At 34.6% G+C, this 25,260-nt stretch overlaps 1 protein-coding gene across 4 annotated transcripts in view; it reads left to right on the top strand.

Annotated features, from left to right (window-relative positions):
• Positions 1–25,260, top strand: part of AGTPBP1 (ATP/GTP binding carboxypeptidase 1) — a 159,665-nt gene that overhangs the window by 105,610 nt on the left and 28,795 nt on the right. For all 4 annotated transcript variants that reach the window (XM_045086080.1, XM_045086081.1, XM_045086082.1 and 1 more), the window contains exons 18-21: positions 16,226–16,313; positions 19,444–19,588; positions 22,055–22,208; positions 23,326–23,506. In XM_045086080.1, coding sequence (XP_044942015.1) covers positions 16,226–16,313; positions 19,444–19,588; positions 22,055–22,208; positions 23,326–23,506 — 568 coding nt within the window. The remainder of the gene's footprint in view (positions 1–16,225; positions 16,314–19,443; positions 19,589–22,054; positions 22,209–23,325; positions 23,507–25,260) is intronic.

The raw sequence follows: 25,260 nt of genomic DNA, 5'->3' as shown, positions 1-25,260 counted from the left end.
AAGCTTATAGGGTTGGGAGGCTCAGTTGGTTAAGTGGCAGACTCAATTTTGGCTCAGGTCATGATCTCAGGTCCTGAGGTTGAGCCCTATGTTGGGCTCTGTGCTCAGCAGATACCTGCTTGAAATTCTTCCTCTCCCTCTCCCTCTGTTCATGCTTGCTCTCTCTCCCAAAAATAAATAAATACTACATACATAAAATTAAAAGCTTATGTTTTGGACCAATGCTCTATTTTTAAAAAAATTATTTAATTAAAATTCTTTTCTATTTTTTTTTGAAACCTATACCTCCGTGTGATACATTTAAACAACAACAACAACAACAACTCTTCCTTTAGTGTCATTTTAAATTTAAAATAAATAAAATTTTATAACTGAAACCAAATCAAAGCAATGAGACAGATGACTACTTTATTTTAAAATTTTCCCTTCTCCTTAGTACTTGCCCTTTGGGTATTCTTGTGTGTTCGTCATACTTTCCAACTCAACCTCATAGGGATTTGGGTGGTGTCAAGAAAATTAAAACCATCAACAGTGCATCATCCAGAAATAATCACTTTAATATTGTTGTTTTTTTCTAACCCTTTTCTTTTTTTATTAAGGCAATATATGATTTCTACATTTACACAGTTAGGTATATATTAAAAAAAAAATAAGACATGTAACCCATGCAGTTTCACAGTTTGTATATTAACCAAACATTATATTGTTAATGCTTTTTCTGGTAAATATTACTCTGAAACAGAGTTTAAATGGACATCCTACAGAGTTACTAGAACTTAACCAAACCTTTCTTTGTTGTACATTTAAGTTTCTAATTATTTTCTATTTTAAATAATGTGAGATCAACATTATTGTATAAAATATTTGTGTATATAATTATTTAGTTACAAATTCACGAAAGTGGAATATCATTGACTGCCAGCTGTGAATACTTTTTTTTCTGACGAGTAAGCAGTGGATCTTTTTTTTCTTTAAGATTTATTTATTTTAGAGAGAGAGGGAGAGAGCGAGAGCACTCATGTGCAGTGAGGAGGGAGGGGGAGAGAGTTTTAAGCAGACTCTCCACTGAGTGGGGAGCCTGATGTGGGGCTTGATCTCATGACTTCGAGATCACCACTGAGTCGAAATCAAAGGTGGGACACTTAACTGAGTGAGCCAGCCAGGCGCCCTAAATAGTGGATCTTTATGTGGGAAATTTGGCAAATTAAAAACTATTTAAGGGTGCCTAGGTGGCTCCATTGTTAAGCATCTGCCTTCAGTTCAGGTCATGATCCCAGGGTCCTGGGATTGAGCCCCACATGGGGCTCCTTGCTCAGTAGGAAGCCTGTTTCTCCCTCTTCCACTCCCCCTGCTTATATTCCCTCACTCGCCATTTTTCTCTTTCTGTTAAATAAATAAATAATAAATAAACTATAAAAATTTTTTTTAAAAAAACTCACTTAGAGAAGAATCTTACAGGAAGAAGAGAAAACCACCATTTAGCATTTTGCTATCCTCAAACTTATTCACATAATTTTAATATTAAATTTTTTTCTTTTATAGATTCATTTTACAATATGAAAATTCACACAAAACTATTTTAATTGCACAATATTTTATAAAAGAAATCTTGCCATGCCATTCAGTATTTTCAGTGACATCATTGCTATGTTTTTATAATATTTTGTTGAGTAATGTACAATGATTTTTTAATGATAACAGTTTGGGAATTTAAGTTATTAGCATTTCAGAATTATAAGCTGTGCTGTGCTTGATATCCTTAATTATTTTGTGTGTGTGTATATTTCTGATTATTGCATTGCTACCAATTCCTCCAAGTAGAATTTATCAAAGAAAATGAATATAGATTCCTGAAGACTAGGGAAAAGGGGTACTTTTTGTGCTGGTAAGGGTGTTAAATTAGTTCAGCCTTTTTCAAGTGCATTTGATAATATGCTTTCATTGTTAATAATTAATCATCTAGGATTTATTTTGGTATATTCTGTGAATTGGGATCTCACTTAATCCTATCGTTAGTAGTTAAGTCAGTATTTGTCAATATTGACAAATTGAGTTATTTCCTCAAATGTTTATATTTATAACTCTGTTCCTGACCCTCTAGTGAAAGAAGGGGAGGAAACATTACTTAGAAGACATTATATGTGGTTGGTCTGTGGGAGCTCTTACAGAAAAATGGTGTGGTTAGTAAAAACAGTTTGGAAACTGGTCGGTGAGATAGCACTATTAACTTGCACATAGGTACTGCCTTTTTGAATCTAGGTTGAATTATTCTGACCTTCCACTCATATTATTTGTCCCCACTGGTTTGAAATACCACAGTTCTCAGAAGCAGTGGACTAGCATTTGTTTGGGGGCTGTTTGTTGCTCTAGTACCACTTGATTTTAATGATCCGAGACTTTCTGTTTAGTGTAATGTCTTTTTTTTTTTTCATCTTTTAAAAAAATTTTATTTTAATTTTTTCAGTGTTCCAAAATTCATTGTTTATACACCATACCCAGTCTCCATGCAATACATGCCCTCCTTAATACCCACCATGATGTCTTTCTTGCTCTAGTACCACTGTCGTGTAAGTGACTGTATAGTACAGCTAACACTTTTTTCAAAAATTATAAGAATTTTTCTACCTATTTTTCTCGAATAGTTTATTCTAAATAATATTCAAATAGTTTTTTCAAGTGCCAAAAAATTTCCATTGCATGAAACTTGTAGAATAATCTGAGAGAAATTGACTTTTTTTTTTTTTTACAAACTGAATTTTTTGTATTAAGTCTTACTGCTTAGGAACATGGTGTATAGGTTTGTTTATTCATTTGTTATGGCCTCACCTAAGTTTTTGTTTTCTTTTTGTAAGTTCTGTTCATTTCTACTTACTTTCAAGTATTTTATGTATTTTTGGGGTTTCTTTTAGGAAAGAGTACTCCCTGTTTTCAGGCTTGTTATTACTTATAATTAAGAAAGCTGTCAAGTTTTATATATTCACTTGAAAATCAACCTCCTTACTGAACTTCCTTACTAGGTTTCATAGTTTCTCAGTTGATACTGTGGATTTTCTTAGTAGGTCCCTAGAATTTTTCCTTATCCATAGTTATACAGTGTATCTTTCATTGTTTCATAACTTCCAGATATGACTTATGAGAATGTTTAAAGTAAAAAGGAGACGTTAGGCATCCTTGTTTTATTTTGACTTGAATGTGAATTTTTCTAGTATTTACATTAAATACATTAGTTCTTCTTTTGAGTATGGATTCTTTTTTGTAGTGAAGAATTTTTGTTTTTATTAAGTTTTAAAAATCAGAAGTATTTTTTTCTATTTATTAATATGATTTGACCATGTAATACTATGAGCTGTTAATGTGCCTGTACTAATGTTCTTACTATGAAATCATCCTTGGGTTTCAGAAGTAAATTCACTTTGCCATGTGAATTAATATTTTAATATACATCTATTTTTAATTTATTAGTATTTTGTTTTAAAGGGTTTTTATATCACTGGTCATAAGTTAGGCAAGTCAGTTTCGTTTTTGGAGGGCTGTCTTCAACCAGTTTTGGAGGCAAGATGATGCTAACTTTGAACATTTAAATGGAGAAGGTTTTATTTCCCCACCCTGTGTTCTGGAGCAGTATAGCATTTACATGTCTTAATGAAATTTGGAAAGAATGCATCTCCAGCACTGTCTTGATTGTGTGCCCCTTGGGTGGGAAAGGGAGTATCTGGATAACTTTTTCAGATATCTGTGACTTAGTCTAGTTTCCTATTTCTTTTTTTTTTTTTTAAAGATTTTATTTATTTAAGAGAAAGAGCAGGAGCATGAACGGGGTTGGGGGAAGCAAAGGAAGAGGGAGAAGCAGGTTCCCCGCTGAACAGGGCGCCCCGCATGGGGCTTGATCCCAGGGACCCAGGATCTTCACCTGAGCCGAAGGCTTAACTAACCGAGCCACCCAAGTGCACCTAGTTTTCTATTACTTATTGTGGCAATCTTGATAATTTATATTTTCTTATGTACATGACATTCAGATTTTCAAAATTCTATACTATATTGCATAGAAATCATGTAGATTTCTATACAATATCTGCAGTATGTGTGCTTTCTTGTTACTTTTGCTTATTTCCCTTTTGTTGTGCTCACAACATAATTTATTGTTTTAAAAACCTAGGTATTGGTTTTATTCATTATTTCCTTTCAAAGATTTTTATTTATTAATTTATCTCTTTTCCTCCCTGAAGTTTGACTTTTTTTTCTTCTTTTTAACTTTCGGTTTGTTTACCTAAATTTATTTTTGATGACCAAGTATTTGCTCTTGATTATAACTTATTTCTATATCCCTTCCCCTCTAGATTTTAATATTAAGACTCCTTATTATTTTCTAGATTGCCTCTAATTGTATGTAGTGTTGGTATCCTTTCTGATCCAAGAATTATTTAGGAAAACATCTGTTATATTCCTATAGTTGATTAGGTTATTTGATTAAAATTTTTAAATTATTTTCAAGTTTTAATGCATTTTGTTCATATACATAGAAAATTTATGACTTGGAATAACTTTTTGTGGCTTAAGATCAGGTCAGTTTTTGATTTCATGTTCTCTCCTGGCAACAACTTAATATATATTGTTAGTTTAGTGTTATAAGTTCATTTATTTGGTTTTCTCTGTCCTTATTTATTTTTTTACCTTCTCTTTCTGCCTCTTAAAAAAATTGTCTTCAGTTCTTTGTTTCTGTCAATCCCTCATTTATGAAAACATATTTATTTTCTACTTAAGCAATATTATTTGGCACATAGTTATTTATAACTTTTCCATATTCCTTTTGTATGTACCATTTAATGGTATAAATTAATAGCCATACCTCAGTATTGTTAGCCTTGAATTCTATTTTTATATTGTTTTGGTTTGAATTTGCTTGATATATCTTTGCCTGTTGTTTCTTATTAAATAGAGGTTGATTTTGTTGTTTGACCCTTGTCTTTAATATGATTTTAACTTATATAAAATTATTTTTATAATTGATATGTTTGGTTTCTTTAATGCTTCCTGTTTTTGTGCTTTATTGTTTTATCTGTTATTCTTTAAGGGACTTCAAGGTGTAGTGCAGCACTTTTTTTTTTAGCTGTGGAAATCCAAAATACATGTATGAAAAAATAGAGCATGAGGCATGTTGCATTGGATTTTTCTCAGTCCTGCTCCATCTGCCTTAAGTTTACTGGAAACTCCTCCCAAATTCTGACAAGTGGCCTCTTATGAGTTCTTCTTATTTCCATTATTTATAAGTATTTAACTCAGAAGTTGTTTATAGCTGTAAAATGAGCTTTTAGGTAGATGTATTTTTTAAGTTAAAACTCTGTCATTAGTTTTGTTGTTAGTACAACATAAAGGAAATCTTGGTTTTTCTTAACATCAATAGAAGAAGGAAGGGACTAGTATTTTATTAGTAAACTGGAATTCAACATTTTTTTTTTTTAAGATTTTATTTATTTATTTGACACAGAGAGAACACAAGTAGGCAGAGAGGCAGGCAGAGAGAGAGAGGAGGAAGCAGGCTCCCTGCTGAGCAGAGAGCCCAATGCGGGACTCGATCCCAGGACCCTGAGATCATGACCTGAGCCGAAGGCAGCGGCTTAACCACTGAGCCACCCAGGCGCCCTGGAATTCAACATTTTAAGAAATTGCAACTAGCTATGTATTTAATGTTATTGTCATTAGATTCATTTTGACTTCCCTTCAGGGATGGTGCTGATGATTAAAAATATTTGCAATGGAAACTTGTTCAGCCAGAAGAATTTGTTTAATTGCCATACATAATTGAAATCAGGAAATAATATTAATTAGTTTTAATTAATTGTTTTTCTTTTTTTGATTGGGACGTTCTGGTTGCAGGAGTATTTAAGTATTAGGCTCTACCAAATATGTCCAAAAATATCTTCCTTCGCACTGCCCCCAGAAGAGGCAGAATTACTCTTGCTTTTGTTTCTGAAATTGCCCTTTTCTTGGGAATTTTTCAGTTGATTGTATTAAATACTTAGTTTTATCACAGGTGAATGATCTTATTTGTGAATTTAATTTGAGAATTTTTGTCACTGTATAATAATGCTGTTATCTGTTGTAATCTATTTCTCTCTCACCGCCCCCCCATTACTTGAAAGGGGTTTGCTTAGATTACCGCTAGATGGCAGTCTTGCATTTTAGTTACTTGGAGCTTTCATTTCTAGCTCCTTCCCTGTTGCCTTTGTACTCCATTTCTCTAGCTCCCACCACCACCCTTCTTTTCCCCCCTCCCCCCAGCCATGTCTCCCAGAGACATGAGGATTTTTAACCACCTTCTTATATAAATTGAACATGTGTGGAACCAGGCAACAGAATAGAATTTTGGAGTCTTGTCTGTAGCATTCCCACCTTGCCCATGATAGTTAATTCCATACTTGGAGGTTGAGCTGAGCTATCTCAACTAAGGAAGCCTTCCCTGACTCTTCAGGCTGGATTAGTACCCTTGATAAATGTTTCTTGTATTTTTTTTTTCTTTGGGGTGTTTATACTAGTTTTATGTTTTTTATGTGTGTGGCTGATTAATCCCTTTCCTGCCCCCCCCCCCACACTTGTTACAAATTCCACACAATCAGGGACAGTGTCGTTGTTGCTGACTGCCGTACTTAGAGTATGGCATGAATGGACGATTGGTAAATGAATGAGGTGATGGATAGATGAACTATGAAGAAAATTCCATTAGGAATGTAAAATGAATATGCACAAAATAGTATGTCAAGAAGATTCTAGTTTGGGGCACCTGGGTCACTCAGTTGAGTGGCAAACTCTTGATTTTGGCTCAGGTCATGATCTCAGGGTCCTGGACTGAGCCCTGCATCAGGCTCCATGCTCAGCGGGGAGTCTGCTTGAGGATTCTCTCTCTCTCTCTCCTTTTACCCCTCCCCCACCTAAAAAAAACCACAAATCTTCAAATAAAGAAGATTCAAAAAAGATTCTAGTTCAATTTATGATCAACTTTTTCTTAATGTTTTGAAATACTTTCAAATTTATAGAAAAGTTGTTCCCTTAATGCAGTCATTGAGGATTTGAAATGATGCCTCATTACCCTAGAATACTTTTGGTGTATTTTCTAAAACAGTGGCATATTTTAATATAACTACTAACATTAGGAAATTATAATTGATACATGAATCCTCTCTAATCCATAGGGCCCTCATTTGAGTTTCATCTGTTTTCTCAATAATGTGCTTAATAGCAAGAGGATTCAGCTCAAACCATGTGTATTTGGTTGTTAGATGTCTAAACTCTTTTTTTTTTTTTAAGATTTATTTATTTATTTGACAGAGAGAGATTACAAGTAGGCAGAGAGGCAGGCAGAGAGAGAGAGAGGAGGAAGCAGGCTCCCTGGGGAGCAGAGAGCCCGATGCAGGACTCGATCCCAGGACCCTGAGATCATGACCTGAGCCGAAGGCAGCGGCTTAACCCACTGAGCCACCCAGGCGCCCATGATGTCTAAACTCTTAATCAGGAACAGTTTTGCAGGCTTTAACATTTATGACCTGACATTTTTTGAAAGTTATTGGACTCTTATTTTGTAGAGTGGTTCTCTGTGGAGTTGTCTCATGTTCTTCGTGGCTCAATTCAATTTAGGTGTCTGTGGCAGGAATGTTAGAGAGGTGATGTACTCTGGTGACACAGGATGTGTTTGTCCATTACTGATAATAATCATTTTATCACTTGATTAAGTCTGAGTCTGTCAGGCTTTTCCATTGTAAACTTAACCCTTTTTCTTTTTGTAATTAGTAAGTATTTTAGGTGGAAGTATTTTGAAACTATGTAAATATCTTTTTCCTCTTCAGACTTTTAATATGTGAATATCAGTCCAAAATGGGTTTCCTGTTTTACTGGATGGATTGTAATTTGTTTCTGTCATTATTTATTTTCATGTATCCCTATCATTCTTTATGGGTGTCCTTGCTTTTTGGCACACGGTGCTCAGAGTTCCCCTTGCCTGGTACCAATCATTTCTAGGAAGAGCCCTGGTTTGTTTTAGTCTTGAATGGTATTTAAAAACCAAGGTCTGTGTGCACTGTACGCATATTGTTACTGGACTTCTCAGTAGACAGAGCTGAGGACTGTATGTTTGTATATACAAATATATATACAGGAATTTTCATTTGTAGTAGTTTCTCCACATGTATGTATATATTTATGTTTGTGTGTGTGCACGTGTACACACATCCCCATACAATCTCCATGAGGTCATGGAGACTTACACCTTTAATTCCACAGATTTGTTCTGGTGGTTTTCCCTATATCTACAGTGTCCTTCTCCAACATGGAGAATTTAGGCTTCCATTATCCCTAGTGTATTTACATAGTGATCCATTCCAGTGTATGTTAAAATCCTTCTGATGCCTTTTTGGGCAGATGCCCTCCTCACCTCATTCAGGGTCTGACACTCAAGTCAGCTTTTCTTCCCACTGACCCTGCAAGTGTGCCTCTCTGCTTGTGTTCACATTGTTTTTAATTTCTAGTTTTATTACATGGTGACAGTTTTGTTTGTAGTGTTTCTTTTTTATGGAACTCCTGACATTTCCTTTTGATCTAATATATAATTAGTTTTTGTGAGTATTTCACGTGCTGTTAGAATAAGGTATATATATTCTGTATTATCAGGATTTTGTGTTCAACATCTGTATATAAGATTTACCTCATCGACTATGTTCTTTAAATCTTCCATATACATATTCTTCATTTTTGTTCACTTGGCCTGTCATGTACTGAGAGTGGTGTGTCCGTCTACTATAAATAGTATGATTTGTCTTTTGTATCTCCTGTAGTTTCTGCTTTACACAGGACATTGGTCTTACCTGGTACATAGGTACTGGGTGTTATTAATCTTCAGTGTGAATGGTCACTTTATAAAGTTCTTTCTTTGTCTCATTTAATATTTTTTGGCCTTTAATCTACTTTGATCTCAGTGTTTCAACCCCTACTTTGTTTCTATCTGCCTAGTGTGTCTTTGCCCATTTTTAGATTTAGGGTAATTTATTTAAAAAATTTGGTATAGTCTGTCTTCTAGTAATGCTGAAAACCTGGAGTTATGTGTGGTTTTATTTGTGCTACTTGTTGAATTTATTTATTTAGTTTTTGGTGGTGAGGATATGTGTGGAGATTCAGATTTAAGTGGCCACCATTATCCTTCAGACCAACAATGTGGTCTTCCTATTTTTAGTATAAATTTCTGCTGTAATACTAGCCATATTAGAAGTGTGTATTTTTTCTAGGTGGAATTACCAAGTCCAGATAATATATGCAGGTTGTGATAGGTGCCTTAAGGTTATTCGAGCTCCATTTTAAACTTTACTTGTCCCCCTTCTCTGTTAAATGTGAGAGTAATAGCTTCAACTTGAAAATTTCATGAATCTGTGATTCATAGTACATTTGATGATTAGGCCTAAAACACCTTGTCTTTCTTTGTGTCTGTATTGTTATTGAGCATATACTCCCTAAGCTTTGGCCTTTACACAGCTATTATTAGAAGCCAATGCCAAAGGTTGTTGGCTTCATTGTGGCGATTTAGTATTTTGATTGTATTCAAGTGACAAGGTTGACTGTTCTTAGCATATTTTTTATGCATATACAGGTTTATCCTGTGGCTGATGACAACAGTTACAGGCAAAATGTCAGGCTGAATAGACTGTTTATTCAGTCTGAGTTACCTCATTTGATTGATTCTTCCTGGGGCTACTTCTTTGGTTCAAATGGTTTTTGTTATAGTCAGAATTTTCAAATATCCCTTCTTCCACTCTAACTAAAATCAACTATCATTTAAAAAAGTACTTTAAGAATACATTGTCTTCTATAAAATTAGAATACTTCAGATAAATCTAATGCGCCCTGACTTCAGCTGGAACCTTACTATAGTTAACTCTGATTATGCGTTTTACGTGTCTAAAAGAGTTTGAAGTTTCAGATTGAAATGGGCCAGTGAATCCTAGGAAGGAATAAAGATCCTGGACTCTGTTATATGCACCAGTGAAATACTTGAATTTCAGGTGTAAAGAGAGAATCTTAACATACTTCCACTTTAAAACAACTGGTTACTTAAATAATGATAATAATAAGAGCAGCTAACATTTATTGAATATTTGCTGTGTGCTAGGCCTTGTTCTAAGTGCTAACACATGTGATCCAGTGCTAACACAATGTCATCCATTAAACAGAATCCATTTTACAGCAGAGAAAAAGGGGGCATCAGAAGTTTAGTAATCTGCCCGGGATCATGCATCTGGTAGGTGATGAAGTTGGAATTCAGACAGGTAGTCTGGTTGCAGATTGTATGTTCTTAATCACTGTGTTCTGCATGTGAAAAAATTAGGTTAGTGTTGGACTTCTCATCTGTGGCACTGGAAGTTAGAGGATAGCCAAATGTCTTTTGCGAAATCTGTCATTTGTTTGCCACTAGCAACAAACTACATCTTTGTGTATGTAGAATGCAGAAAATATGTTACCCCTGAGCCCTCTGTGAGAAAAATAAATGAGTAAAAGATCTCAAGATAGAAATGGAATTTATAAAATGTGTTAAAAGTTAAAATGTTCTATGGGGGGTGACATGGGAGAAGTAAAAAGTTAACTTATCTTGGTGGGATTGCTTAGTTACTGATATAGTATCAGTGAAATACCAGTTAATCCTAACTTTGAGGATGGGAGGTGGAATTGATGAGCACAATAGAAAGTTTCCAAATAATGGAAAAGAAAAAGAAATTGGAGAAATGTAACCAGGCCAGTAAAAATAAGGTAAGAAGAAGAAAGAAACATTAAATAGTAGAAAGAAAATTAGATGAAAGGAATGAGGTGAAGTGTATATCTGTCATCACTAACTGTGAGCTGAAATGTCTTCAAAAATAAAATAAAAAATAAAAAATTGATAGTTATATAGGGACACCTAGGTGGCTCACTTGGTTAAGCATCTGCCTTCAGCTCAGGTCATCCCAGGGTCCTGGGATTGAGATCTGCATCAGGCTCCTGGCTTAGCAGGGCCCTGCTTTTCCCTTTGCCTACAGCTTCCTCTGCTTGTGCTCTCTCTCTCTCTCTCAGACAAATGAATAAATAAAATCTTTAAAAAAAATTATACAGTAGGAGGAAGGGCAGTGTTGATTAAATGACAAAGTTGAAAATAAGTGCTTAGGCAGGGATAAACTAGCCAAATGCAAATAAAATACAGCAGAAGTGGTTCTCTTATTGCCAGAAGTGGAATTGCTGGATCATATGGTATATCCATTCTCAATTTTTTGAAGAACCTCCATGCATGTTGTATGTAGTGGCGGTGTTAGTTTACATTTCCATCCAGACAAAGAAAAATTCAGGTTCAGAAGCACTGAATAGATACTTCATATGTACTTGTTGCAGTTCTTGAAGATGTATAATAATCACAAACATTTTTTAAAGATTTTATTTATTTATTTGAGAGAGAGAGAACAAGCAAGGACCAGTTGGGGGAGGGGTAGTAGGAGAGGAAGAAGCGGCCTCCCTACTGAGCAAGGAACCCCACTACGTAGGGCTTGATCCCCAGAACCCTGAGATAATGACCTGAGCTGAAGAATCCTGAAGATAATGGCCCCACTACGTAGGGCTTGATCCCCAGAACCCTGAGATAATGACCTGATGCTTAACTGACTGAGCCACCCAGGCGCCCCAATCACAGACATTATTTCACCTGAGGTATAATTGACATAAAACCTTATGTTTCAGATGTATAACATAATGCTTCAATATTTGTATATGTTTTGAAATGATCCTCTCAAGAAGTCTAGTTAACATCTGTTGCTACACAGTTATGAAGTTTTTTCTTGTGATGAGAAATTTGAAGATCTACTGTCTTAGCAACTTTCAGATGTGTAATATAGTATTATATATTAACCATAGTCCTACTGCCATACTTTACACTCCCCAGCCTTACTTCTTTTATAACTGGCAGTTAGTGTCTTTTAATCACTTTCATCCACTTTGCCCACCTCTGTTTCTACTCCCTTTCTGCCTTACCAATCTGTTCTATGAGATTTTTTTTTTTCCAGTTCTACACATGAGATCTTACAGTATTTTTATTTCTTTCTCTGAGTTATTTCACTCGGCATAGTGCCCTCATAGTCCATTCATGTTGTTGGAGATGGCAAGATTTCCTTCTTTTTTATGACTGCCCATTTTTTAATCACTTTTTTTCTCTTGAGTTGTATGAAATTCTTTATATATTTTAGGTCTTAACCCCTTATTGAATACAGGATTTACAAATATTTCCTCCCAGTTGGTAGGTTGCCTTTTCATTTTGTAGATGGTTTCCTTGGCTTTGTAGGACACAAACCTTTATATAATACAATTGCAACCAAAACCACAGGTCATCTGTATAGATCAAACAAAAGCTCCAATAAATACAACTTAATTAGAAGACAGCTATTGTAAGAATTTAAAATGTCCCTTTCAGAATTTAACATATCAAGAAGACACTACATAAACGATACAGAAAATTTGAGTAAAACAGTCAACAAGCTTGGTTTTGGGATTCATTAGGATTCAATTTTGAGAATATGTTTGAAGATGTGTTCCAGCTGACTGAGAGTGAGATGTAAGGTCTGAGATGGGGGAAATGGTGGAACTAATCTGGGATTCCACTGTGAGCAGGATGAAAGCTGAGCAGCATTTCTAGAAAGCAGCTCATCCAAATTAGAATTGGAAGTTAGTGGGATCCTGAATCACACCCTTAAAAAAAAATTGAAGTGGTCCCAAGAAATGGTATGCTATAATATGATTATGAAACTGAGAAATGTTAGGGACATAGGACAAAAGTCCTTTGTATCTTCTCCCACAGAAGGATAAAACAGAACTGTAAAAAAAAGTCGTGCTACAAATGTGAATGAAACAAAATGTCACATGAGTTGGAGTATTTGATGAAGTGTATGAAAGAATCCATTTGAACTTGAGCCTGGAAATTCTTTATTTTGGGGGTGGGTGAGCAGTAACTATACTTAGAGAATCGGAATATAAGTACTGTTGTTTTTCACATTTTACATTCTGCTTTATAGAAGGAGTGCAAGAAGGTATCCTCCTTATGTTCATGAAACATTTAAAACTTTTAATATATTTTGTTAAAGGCACAACTTACTGGTGATTTTAAAATACTCATATTTTACATATTTCATTGTGATTCAGAGTATTAGTTTTTTCAAACAACAACAACAACAAAGTGGGTACTTGGAAATATAAAGTTCCTTCTAAAAAAAAAATCTGAAAATTTAAAATTGGTGTTTCAGATCACTGGAACCATGCTGTCCAGCATACACATGTGGCTATTTAAATTTAAGTAAACTTAAAGTAAAAAATTCTGTTATTTTAGTGGTGCTCTGCCCATCTCCCATCCTTAATAGCCAGAGGTTGCAGCCGTCTTGGATGTTGTAGATAACAGAACATCTCTGTTCTGGTAGAGTTCAACTGAACATCTCTAATGTTGGGAGTACTTCAAAAGAGGACACTTTGTAGACTTATGGTACATAACTAAACTGGTAGCTGGAGGGAAATTGAAAGCCTTTAATAACTTGTATTATTTAAAATATAAAATATATAAAAAATATAAAAGGGGATGCCTGGGTGCCTCAGTTGGTTAAACATCTGCCTTTGGCTCAGAACCTGATCCTGGGGTCCTGGGATATAGTACCACATTGGGCTCCCTGCTCAGCAGGGAGCCTGTTTCTCCCTCTCCTGCTCCCCCTGCTTGTGCTCTCTCTCTGTTGAATAGATGGATAAAATCTGAAAAAAAAGAAAGAAAAGAAAAGAAAAAAGACAGAAAGTAAGTGAAATAAGTACTCAAGACAGTAGGAAAACAGGAAAATAAACCAAAAAGAAGAGAATGAATTTTTTAAAATGCTGAAAATAATGATAGAAATAAAACGTGCCAGAATTGATTAATAAAAAGTAGGGATTCTGAACATACTGTAACTTTAGAAAAGGGAAATAAAAATGTATTTAGGGGTCTCTGGATGGCTCAGTCAGTTAAGTGTCTGCCTTCGACTCAAGTCATGATCTGGGATCACGCTCCCCTGCTCAGTGGGGAGTCTGCTTCTCTGTCTTCCTCTGCTCCTCCTCCAACTGCTGGTGCTCTTGCTGTCTCTCTCTCAAATAAATAAATAAAACCTTAAAAAAAAACATATTTTTTAGTCACCTTAGATGGTATTCAGCTGAATTATATTTATCTTTTAAAAAATAGGTTATACTTTTATTTATTCCAGTAAATAATGGATAGATTCTCAGTATATTTTTCTGAAGCTAGTGTAATCTTATACTGATACTTGGTAAAGGTAGTTTTTTTTAAAGGGGTCAATGTTTAGATACAGAAACTCTAAATGAGATTTTAGCTAATATTATTATATACTAGTAAAAGAATAGCATTTTCTTGGAATGCAAGGATAGCTCACACTAGGAAACCTATCAACACATTTTACTGCATCAACAGATTAAAGGAGACAAGCTGTGTAATTCTTTTAGTGGATGCTGAAGAGGCATTTGATAAAATAATTAAAATACTTAAGTGTAATAATTTTATGAAAGAAACTACTATAGTTATGGGAGTAATCATAGCACCTGCCACAGAGGGTTGTTGTGAGGATTTAATGAATTAACACATGTAAAAATGCTAAGAGCAGTGTCTGTCACACAGAAATTATTCAGCCTGAGCTCTTTTTATTAAAAAATGGTACAGTTGATATGCAAAAAGAGTTGGCAGATGTTGTATTGAATGGCAAAACATTTTGATTAAAATGAAAAACAAGACAGAGTTGTTTGTTTTCTTACCTCTATATTTGGAATCATTTTTGAGGTTGTTCCATTTCTCTAAGACAATAAAAGTAGAAAATGAATAACTGATACAAACACTAAAAGAGGAGGTAAAATACTTTGAATTATAAATTATATGATTTTCATATGGAGAAAACCCAAAAGACTACTAAAGACTAATAAAAATATTCAGAGGTAAATTTAACAAAATTATTCTGTAGCAAGACAATCAAGAAAATTATTCTGTCTCTAAGAAAGTCAAAGTAGGTCTTAAAAAAATTGTCAACAATTCTAAAATTAACATAGGAATTTTATTAATTCCATTTAGAAGTCTAGTGTATTATTTTATGAAATTGGGTAAGATAATATGAAAGTTCATATATAGAATATATTTCCATAACTACCTAAGAAGATACACTATATATTTAATCCTATTTTTGTTAATAGTCTTTACACCTCCTCCTCTCTATAAGCACATAATTTGGAGAAGTTTGAAAAAGAAAACAATCTTGACATTTTTGTGATATTTTCCTCCTTAACCTCAGTGTAGAGTTAAAAGTGTGATTATATACAATTTCTTTTTTTTGTCAATAAAATTTAGAAGGATTTTTAATTTCCAAGTCCTTTGAGAAAGCAAAACTAATGCACCACAAATTGAAAGATCTAATTAATAAATTTAACAACAAGCCCAAGTAGTTTTTTTTACATAAATTAGCCCATGTATTATAGGCTAGCAGTGTTTCAAATGATGGAGCTTCTACCGGTCTTCAAACTCTGTCCCTCGTCTGAAGGCAGACTTGATTGTGTCAGCAGAAGTGGTTTTCTAGGTCCAGGCATCACCAGAGGTTTTCATTCAGGAGCCACAATGCCAGATCCTCACAGCTTCTCTTTTCATCTTGTTTTGCCCCAGAAGGAGCAAGTGTACTAGGTGTGCTGGCTTATTTCAGTCTTTTTCACCATTTTCCTGAGGGAGGCAGCATAACGGTCCCATGTTTCCCCACAGTTCTGACCTTCTTGGTGCATTTAGCCAGGTTTCTGCTAATTAGGTCCGGCCCAGAGAGGATATATACTATTTCTTTGTATATTTTTTGACTCTCACTTGCTCCAAGGAATACATTTTACTTATTATTTTTATTATTTTTACTTGATCTCATACAGAGATCAGTTAATAAGGTTTAATAACTTCTCACTCATCAAAGTTGTAATCCCATTTTAGGTAAACTGGGATTAAAAGCATATCATTGATGGACTTAGAGGAGATTTTAAAGAAATACCTTTTGTTTTAATACATACTAAAAACTGAAATGTATTTTCTTTTAGCTTTGCTGAACATTTGGTGCTTTCTATAATGGTGTGATTAATTTTTAACTCAAACTCTGAAAAGATTTTTTTTCCTTTTATTCCTATTTCTCTGTCAAAGGTATGCAACCACTCATGTATTCGGTTCAGGAAGCATTAAACGCAAGACCGTGGTGGATTCGTGTGGGAACGGACATTTGTTATTATAAGTAAGTATTCTAAGAATAATAGGACATCAGGTGACACAGGGGATCTTCATTCTTTTTCAATTTGAAGGTTAGAAAGTAGAGTCATTGCATTATTTGAACTATGATGGTATGCTGTACTGTTACTTTTAACAGAGTCCTTTAAAATTTGAGATTTATGGAGGTGGTATATTTCGTGGAAATAAAATGTGTCTTAAAGACAGACAGACCTACTTAGTCCAAATCTTATCTTCACCACTTAGATAGCTATGTGTCCTCAACTCTTTTAACTTAAAAAAGACTCTGAAAACTTAAATAAAAGTGAAATTAGGAATTCTAGGAAGTAATTATCAGTGCCTTTTTGTTCTGATGATATTAAGTGCAGTTCTTTTCTCTTTTGCATGCAAATATTTACTTAATTTGAATTTCCAGGATATTTTACATGGAGATGTGTTCCAAAATTACATTATTATAGCAGCCTATGCAGTTCAACTTGACCTCAAATAGGCCATCTGCTTATCAAGTCAGAAATAAGTGCTTGAAATCATTTATTGCTTCATTGGAATGATTGGATTATTCTTCAATTTCATGTCTAAGTAATCTGGCATTATTATATGTCTTGCTCCCGTTTTTACTGTTTTTATGTGTAATATGTTTCTAGATAACTTCCTCCACCGAATGCATTTGACATCCCGGTCTTTTCTCTGTTAATAATCTTAATCCTGACATCTTTGTTAAGTGGATTTTGGGTTTTTATATGGTGCTTAACTAGCTCTAATATTCCTTCTTTTTTAATCAGAAGACTTCTGAAATTAAATGTTCTTACTGGTTTAAGACATGGCTTTGGAAAAACCTAGCTCTTAAGTGCTATTACTTTCTGAGGACAGTGTTACTTAGAATTCATTTCAGCAGGGTTTTTCCCCTGCTTGTAATAGCAAAATAAGTCGTAAATGAGGGATGGAAATATAAGATGATATGCAATTCATCTGTGCCTGAATACATTTTGTATTTTTTTAATGGTAGGCTAATATAAAAGTACCCTTAATTTATCTCTTTCTCATAAAATTGAAATTGAAATCATCAGTCGGCGAGTGCTTTTCTTTTTCATATAGTCAAGTGAAAAGTTATAATATGACAGGTGGTGGTTCTGTTTTGTGTAAGGGTGACGTCAAGGGTTTTTGTTTGTTTAGTTTCATTTTTGTTTCTTCTTTTGGCTACTTCCATACCTGGAACTGGAATTCAGGTCAATTTGACAGATGTTTATTAACTGTTTTCCATGTAACAAGCAGTATCCTAGTTGCTTTCCTGAAACCTGAAATCCAGATAGGATTAAAATCTGTTTTTGCATGTGTCTTAACTTTTCATTTGTCAGCCAAGTCTTCCAATGCTTCTTGGTCTCATCTGCACAATGAGACTAAAACTACTCCCACCAGTTTCTGAAACAGTATAACTGACAGACTACCATATAGCTGTAATGTGGTTGTTATTAATAACTCTCCAATTAGATGTTAAACTTATGGGGGAAGAGAGTTGGCCAAAAGTTCTGGAATTTATTTTGTGCTTTCCTCAACCCATAGCATCTTGTCACTGAGTACTCAAGATATGGTGGCTGCATTAATGAAGACAATAGCAGTTTGAAAATACCTTGCCCATGTGTATGTGCATGCACGTAAATAAACTGTTGGTCATGGATTTCCTTCAGTTTATGACTTAAATCATAGAAGATGATTTGAAATTTTAGAAATTAGGTTGATAGACAAAGTACTGTCAGGCCATCAAATGTCAGTAATATTTAAAAGTCTAGAAAGTAATGTGCACTTTTAAAAAACTTTTTATTAGGGAAATCTTTTACAAACATTTACAAAAGCAGGTAATAGGATAATGAGACCACATCTATTCATCACTCAGTTTCAACATTTACCAATGCGCGTTTGGCTTTGTTTTAGGAATACTTTCACCCCTACCACCACACTGAATTTTTAAAAGCATTTCCAGATATCATATTTATGATAAATACTTCAAAGATCTTTGTCTTTTAGAGATTTTTAAAGACAGTTTAACCATGATGCTATTATCACCTCAGGAAATTCCTTGATATGATAAAATATCCTGTCATGGTTCAGACTTCCCTAGCTGTCTCATAAGTTTTTTTTTTTTTTTTAAGATTTATTTATTTTAGAGGGAGGTACAGAGAGCAGGAGAGAGTGAGCAGGAGCAGGGAAGGGCAGGGGAAAGGCAGAAGTGAGCTCCCTGCTCAGCAGGGAGCCTGACAGGCATCCCAAGGGCTCTATCCCAGGACCTCGAGATCATGACCTGAGCTGATCATGACCCAAGCCAAAGGCAGACACTTAACAGACTGAGCCACACAGGTGCCCCTCATAAATGTTGTTTTATAGTTGATTTGTTTTAATCCGACCAACCAAGGCTGCACATTGCACTTGATTTTGTTGCTATGTCCCTTAAGTCTCCTTTAATATGTACATTGCCTTTTTTCCCCCTTATTCTTTCTCCTTTATTTGTTGAAGAAACTGGGTCATTTGTCATGCAAAATTTTCCACATTTTGGGTTTTGTTGGTTGCATCCCTGTGGTGATAATTAATTCTTCTATCTTACTGATTTCCTGTAAAGTAGTAGTTAAATCTAGAAGCTTGATCAACTTCAGGTTTGAGTTTTGGCAAGAGTACTTCATAGGTGGTGCAGTGAATTCCTGTTGCATCACATCAGGAAACACATCCTGTCTGGTTATTTCTTTTTTTGTGATCTTAAGATTGACAGTGAATTTAGTTGTTGTCCTCTCTGATCCATCCACTTGAACCGTTGCCATTATTAGCTTTTCATCTAGTGTGGTAACAGTCACCCGTGGTAATTGGTAACATCCAGTAATGCGAATGGCTAACGAGGAATTAGGTTCTAAGATTTTTATTGATATGTAGAGTCTCAACACCATTTAGTAGTAAATCCAAAGCTGAAAACTAACGTCGATTGATAGCAATTAACTGCTCATTAGTACCAAGTCTAAGTTTTATAAAATATTTAAGCTAAACTTTTTATAAACTGTATGGGCTTCCCCCCAAAGTTCTGTTTAAAAAGTAGTAAGGAAAATCAGAACTTTTGCGTGGAAGAAATAAACATGTTTTTTGCTTTTCTATTGTAGAAATCACTTCTCAAGAAGTTCAGTTGCTGCAGGTGGGCAAAAGGGAAAATCCTACTATACAATTACGTTTACTGTCAATTTTCCACATAAAGATGATGTTTGCTACTTTGCTTATCACTATCCATACACATATTCGACTTTACAGGTGAGAAGTCATTGAGTTGGATTATGGCTGTCATTGAGCTATATGCATGTGTCAGATAATTGGGGAAAAAATGGATTAATGAAATATCTTAATAAGATGAGAAAAAAAATCCAAGGCTGAATATTTTAGAAAATACAGTACTTGTTGAAAACATTAAAAGGAGTAAAATGGAAATGTAGTCTTCATTTTTATTTAGTAAAAATACTTAAAAAATTTGAAAAATGTTTACTCTCCATCTTTGTGTAGAAATCTATAGCTTTCCATGATTTACACATTTTAACTAGGTGAGATTTCCACTTTTTTTAATGAGAGGCATTAAATCTCATAGAAAATCTAACAATAGAAAAATGTGTAAGTTTTTCTGTAGGGAATTCATTTCTTTTAGTGGTTTGATATGGAGTTCTAGATCCAGGTTCTTTAGAATTTAGGATATAAATGTTGGGTTTTTTGGGTTCTTTTGAGATATTTGAGTGTTTGCATTGTAAAACAAAACTGAAAAATGAATTTGAGCAATTACTGAGGTAGATTTTTTTTTCTCAATACAGAATGTCTGTCCTAATGATCAAGGATCATAGGGATATGATCAGTTTACTCAGAAAGACACTGGAACACTGTGATTTAGAAATAAGCTTCCAAATTATGAGGGGAAAAGGAAAGAAAAACATACTCTGCCCAACAGAAGAGATAGAAAGGCTGAGAACATTCAATGGGCTGACATTTTAATAACGGTTACAATTTACAATAAAGATATTACCATTTATCTTTCTGTGCCAAATAACATAACATCAGACTATATAATGTTATTATTCACAGGGTTATATATTGTTGTTCTTTATTGACGTTACCTTTTTAATGTATTTTGAATCCCCCTCCTTTTTTCCAATGGCACTGCCATGAGCTTTGCAGGCATTACTGCTGCCTCTCCTCTCCACTCGGCCACTTCTCACTGGTGTTCTAGAATTCACTTCTATCCCCTCTCCTCTTCATTAGTTTTTCACTCACATTAGAGCAGGAGGGCTCCTTGGTGGGAAGATCTAATCCCATAAGATCTTCATGTCATCATTTCTCTACTGTTTTTCATAATTTTTGCCATATCCACGTATTGTTTGAACTATTTATATACCAATATTTATCTTTAAATGGACTTTAAAATAACTCACTCTTCAAAGTTTATCCTCCAGCTAAGTTAATATTTGTGGTATTAATTCACAGTAAAATATTTTCCTGTTCATTTTTTGTTAAGGTTACCCACATGTCACTTATTTCTGTATCAGTTACCAGCCGTACATATATATGCTGTGCCTTGTGAGAGAATGGCCTGCGAGGCCCTTCAGTCTGTGTTAATTCTGTTTCTCAGCTTTCCTGGTCATCTTTCCAGGATGTGTATTCCTCTTTCTTTTGTCCTGGTCTTTATTCCTCTTTCTTTTGTCCTGGTCTTCCCACGTACCTTCCTTCTGCTTGCAGCACTCCCCTTTCCCCTCTTCACTCATTCTTTGGATCTCAGTTTGAATGTGACTTCTTTTAGGAGACCTTTCCTCACTGTCCAGATTCCACTAGGCTTCCTGCCCCTGATCACAGGCTTTCATGGCACCCTGTATTTTCCTGAAGGTAGGGTCTAGTTGTTCCCTGTTACATCCCCAATGCCAGGCACAGTTTCCTGCACAGAAATAGTGACCACATAGTAAATCGTGATTATGTGAACAAACGTAGGCAATAGTTTGGAAACCAACTAAGTTTCTTAAATAAGGGATTGAACAATTTATGTGTGATATAACCATATACTAAAACCATTAAAATTTGTGTTTTCAAAAGACACATAATTCACATGTTGAGTGCTATGATAATAGAGTTCATGATTATGAATGTTTGTGTGTGTACAAATTATTAAGTGATAAAAGCAGGTTATATTGGCATTTGTTACTAGTAATCTAGGTGATGCAGTTATGGGTGTTGAAAATTTTTTTCTTTGTACTTTCTGTGTCTTCTATACATTTTACAATTAATCTTGAAATCAGGAAAAGTTGTTAAAAAATTTCTGCTACATTCATTCTGCAGGTCTGTAGTCACTTTTATAATTTCAAAGTTCAGAAAGCTTTAAAACCAAAAGCTTTCTCCTAGCCTATTTGGCAGCAAAGCCTGGCCTGAATTGATGTGAGCTTATTTAGAATATTGATTCCACTTCGAGTGACTCCACGTATGTTTTGCTGCAGAAATAATAATGTGCTTATTGCAGCCTGCTGGCACTGGGGTATTGCAGAATTAACGGTATATGTACTGTATCTATCATCCTTTCTCACCTGCCTCAAATAACTGAGGTTTGAACTACATCTGGCTCCAGGAGGGTTTCAGAGAAGGAATTAGGAGTCTGATTCACTTTTGTTGTGTGGAGCTCTGGATACGTTTGTTTCTGTTTATCCTAGGGAGTTTTTAAATGATTGTATGCTTTGCTTTTAAATTTTTATCAAGATGCATCTTCAAAAATTGGAATCAGCACACAATCCTCAGCAAATCTATTTTCGAAAAGATGTGTTATGTGAAACCCTGTCTGGAAACACCTGTCCCTTGGTGACTATAACAGCAATGCCAGAGTCTAATTATTATGAACATATCTGTCAATTCAGTAAGTCTGTCTTCTTCACTCAAAATACCAGTTATTCTTATTTTTCTTTTCTTCGTATATATTTTGTAAGGGCAGCAGTACTAGGAATAGGCATCAGAAGTCTTGGGTTCTAGTCTTGGTCCTATTACTGCCTGGCTTTTGGCCTACTTCTAGGCCACATTTTCCTCATTTCAAAAATGGTGGAGTTGTGTGAGATTATCTCTAAGGTCTCTCTCAATATGAATATTCTGTAGTTCTTATCCTTAGAAATACTATCCAAAGTATAATACAACAAAATGTTTGAAGAGTTTACATGAACTCTTAAAACATTTAAAAATTTACATTTTAAATGTTTAAAATTTAAACATTTTAAATTTAAAAATTTACAATAAACTAATTTTATTAAGTTTAGTAGTTTATTTATTAAACTAATAAAATAATTTTATTATAAGTAAAACCACTGGTAACCTATCAAATGCTTTGATGCCAGCACTGAATAGCTACTTGTTTTTTCCGGCCATTTATATTTTTTAAAATTGTCTCAGATGCACAGCTGTAATAGAAAGAATAAGAAAACTGCTCTAATTTTGATAAGAAGGTTATGAGTGGGTGGACTGAATGGTTATATTGTAGACCTATATATCTAAATGTATAGTGAAAAATTGAAAAAATTTTCTTTGTAAATCTCTGAGCAGATATACCTTATTTTATCTGTGCTTATAACAACTATAAAATGGGTAAAATGACATTTTCCCTCCCCCCCCATGACTTTATGAAAAATAAATTTATATTTAAAGCTTCCCCAATAACTTGTTCTTTATAAAAAGCGAGATTATATAAAAGAACTAGTTTTAGATGTCAGATTAATTATTGGGAAATAAATAGGCAACTCAATAGTATTTGTTGTGTTATGTTTACACTATGAACTCCTTTAGCACATGGCTTATATGGGTTTTATCTGTTTTCTCTGGAGGGCCTTGTGCCACTCTTCTATATAGTAGGTGCACAGGAAATTGTTGCTATGAATGTGTATGAGAATTTACAATTGAATGGAAATATTTCTAAATCCCAAAGTCAGACAGCATACAAATTCTTAGTAGCTGTTCATTTTAACTTGAGATTTTTATGTGTACTTTAGGAAACCGCCCTTATGTTTTTTTATCTGCTCGGGTACATCCTGGAGAAACTAATGCAAGTTGGGTAATGAAGGGAACACTGGAGTACCTCATGAGTAATAACCCTACTGCCCAGAGCCTACGAGAATCCTATATTTTTAAAATTGTCCCTATGCTAAATCCAGATGGCGTCATCAATGGAAAGTAAGTGAAGCAAACATTAGAGACATGCTATTGACAATGTGGCTGTTCAAAATACTAGAATCCAGGTTAATTTGGAAAACAAATTGAGAGGTTTTTCTAGAACAAAGAAATTGTTGGTGGGGAATTCATCTAAGATAAATGTTTAAAGGAAAATACATTTTATGTAGCAGTATCATATTTTGAGAAATTCTGTATTTATCCCACAAGAGTATGATTTTATGAAATGTATGTCTTGCTTGAATTGTTTTAGAAAAATCAGTGTCAGGATATGAGAAAGATATTTAACATATCCTCTTATATTCCTTTTTGTTTGTCAGTGGTATGATCTTGGCTTGTTCTAAGATTTAGAATCTTCTGGGATCTCTTTCCACTGATATGGTTTGGCTCTATCTACTGGCTTCTTCCTGGTAGGAAGAGGTATAGTTTTGACAGAAATAATTTTTTAGACTGGAAATACTAGAAGATATCTTCTTCTTTGTTTTTGTTTTGTTATTTTTATTAGCATATAATGTATTATTTGCCCCAGGGGTACAGGTCTGTGAATCATCAAGCTTACACAATTCACAGCATTCACCATAGCACATACCCGTCCCAATGTCCATAACCCAGCCACCCTCTCTCTACCCGCCCCATTCCTCTAGCAACCCTCAGTCTGTTTTGTGAGATTAAGAATCTCTTATGGTTTGTCTCCCTCCTGAAGATAGCTTCTTTTTAAGTTGAGATGGCTCAACAGTTAGTGCAATTTATTTTTTGTGGGAATTAGGAAAGGTCTCTGTTTCTGAAAGATGGGAATTTGGTCTTGATGTTACGATCATCTGCAGAGCTGAAGATGCCATATTTTATTTATTTAATAAAGATAGCATGGGTAGTTCTCATATTTTAGGGGATTTTTGAATGACAAAGCTAGAATAATGTCCTTTTAGGTAGTATCTTATGGAATTAAAATGAGATTTTTATGACTGGTTTTAATTTAGAAACATATTGGCTAGTTAGAATTCCGTTTATATTTCTGTTATCACCTTCTGATAGTTTGCTTAAATTTTTGCTCAGTTGCAATACTTAATACCTGCAATTAAATGAAAATATATTTGAATTTTTCAATAATGTAAACTTTTCATATACTTCTCCTTTTTAGGAGGTCCCAACTCAGATAGCACTTTCTCTTTTCCTTTTCTTTACTTTTTTAAAAAGTAGGCTCCATGACCTGTCTGGAGCCCAACATGGGGACCAGTGTGGGGTAGAACTCACAACCCTGATATCAACACCAACGCTAAGATCAAATGTCAGATGCTTAAGCAACTGGGCTGCTTGGCCGCCCCCCAGATAGCACTTTTACATAGTAACTAATACAGTTTAAGTACAGGATATTAGTATGTAACAAGTGATTATTACATAGCCAGAATGAAAAATAAATTTTAGAGAGCCTGGAATAAAATGGGAATTAATTTTTTCCTTTTTTAAGAATTTATTTATTTGCTTATTTATCTATCTGAAAGAAAGAGCGAATACATGTCCACTCATGGTGGGGGGGGCAGAAGCGAGAGGGAGAGAGACTCTCAAGCAGGCTTCTGGCTGAGCACAGAGCCCTATACTAAGCTTGATCTTAACAACTGAGATCTTGAGCTGAGATCTTGACCTGAGCTGTAATGAAGAGTCAGAGGAGGCTCAACAGACTGAGCCACCCAGGCGCCTCTTAGTTTCCCCAAGTTTTTTTTTAAAAATAGGTTGATTGGGGCGCCTGGGTGGCTCAGTGG

The sequence above is a fragment of the Mustela putorius genome, unplaced genomic scaffold (genome assembly GCF_011764305.1).
Source record: "Mustela putorius furo isolate JIRA1106 unplaced genomic scaffold, ASM1176430v1.1 tig00000876_pilon_pilon_pilon, whole genome shotgun sequence".
NCBI lineage: Eukaryota > Metazoa > Chordata > Mammalia > Carnivora > Mustelidae > Mustela > Mustela putorius.
Note: the sequence above shows the minus strand (reverse complement) of the source record. Positions and strands in the feature narration are given on the sequence as shown.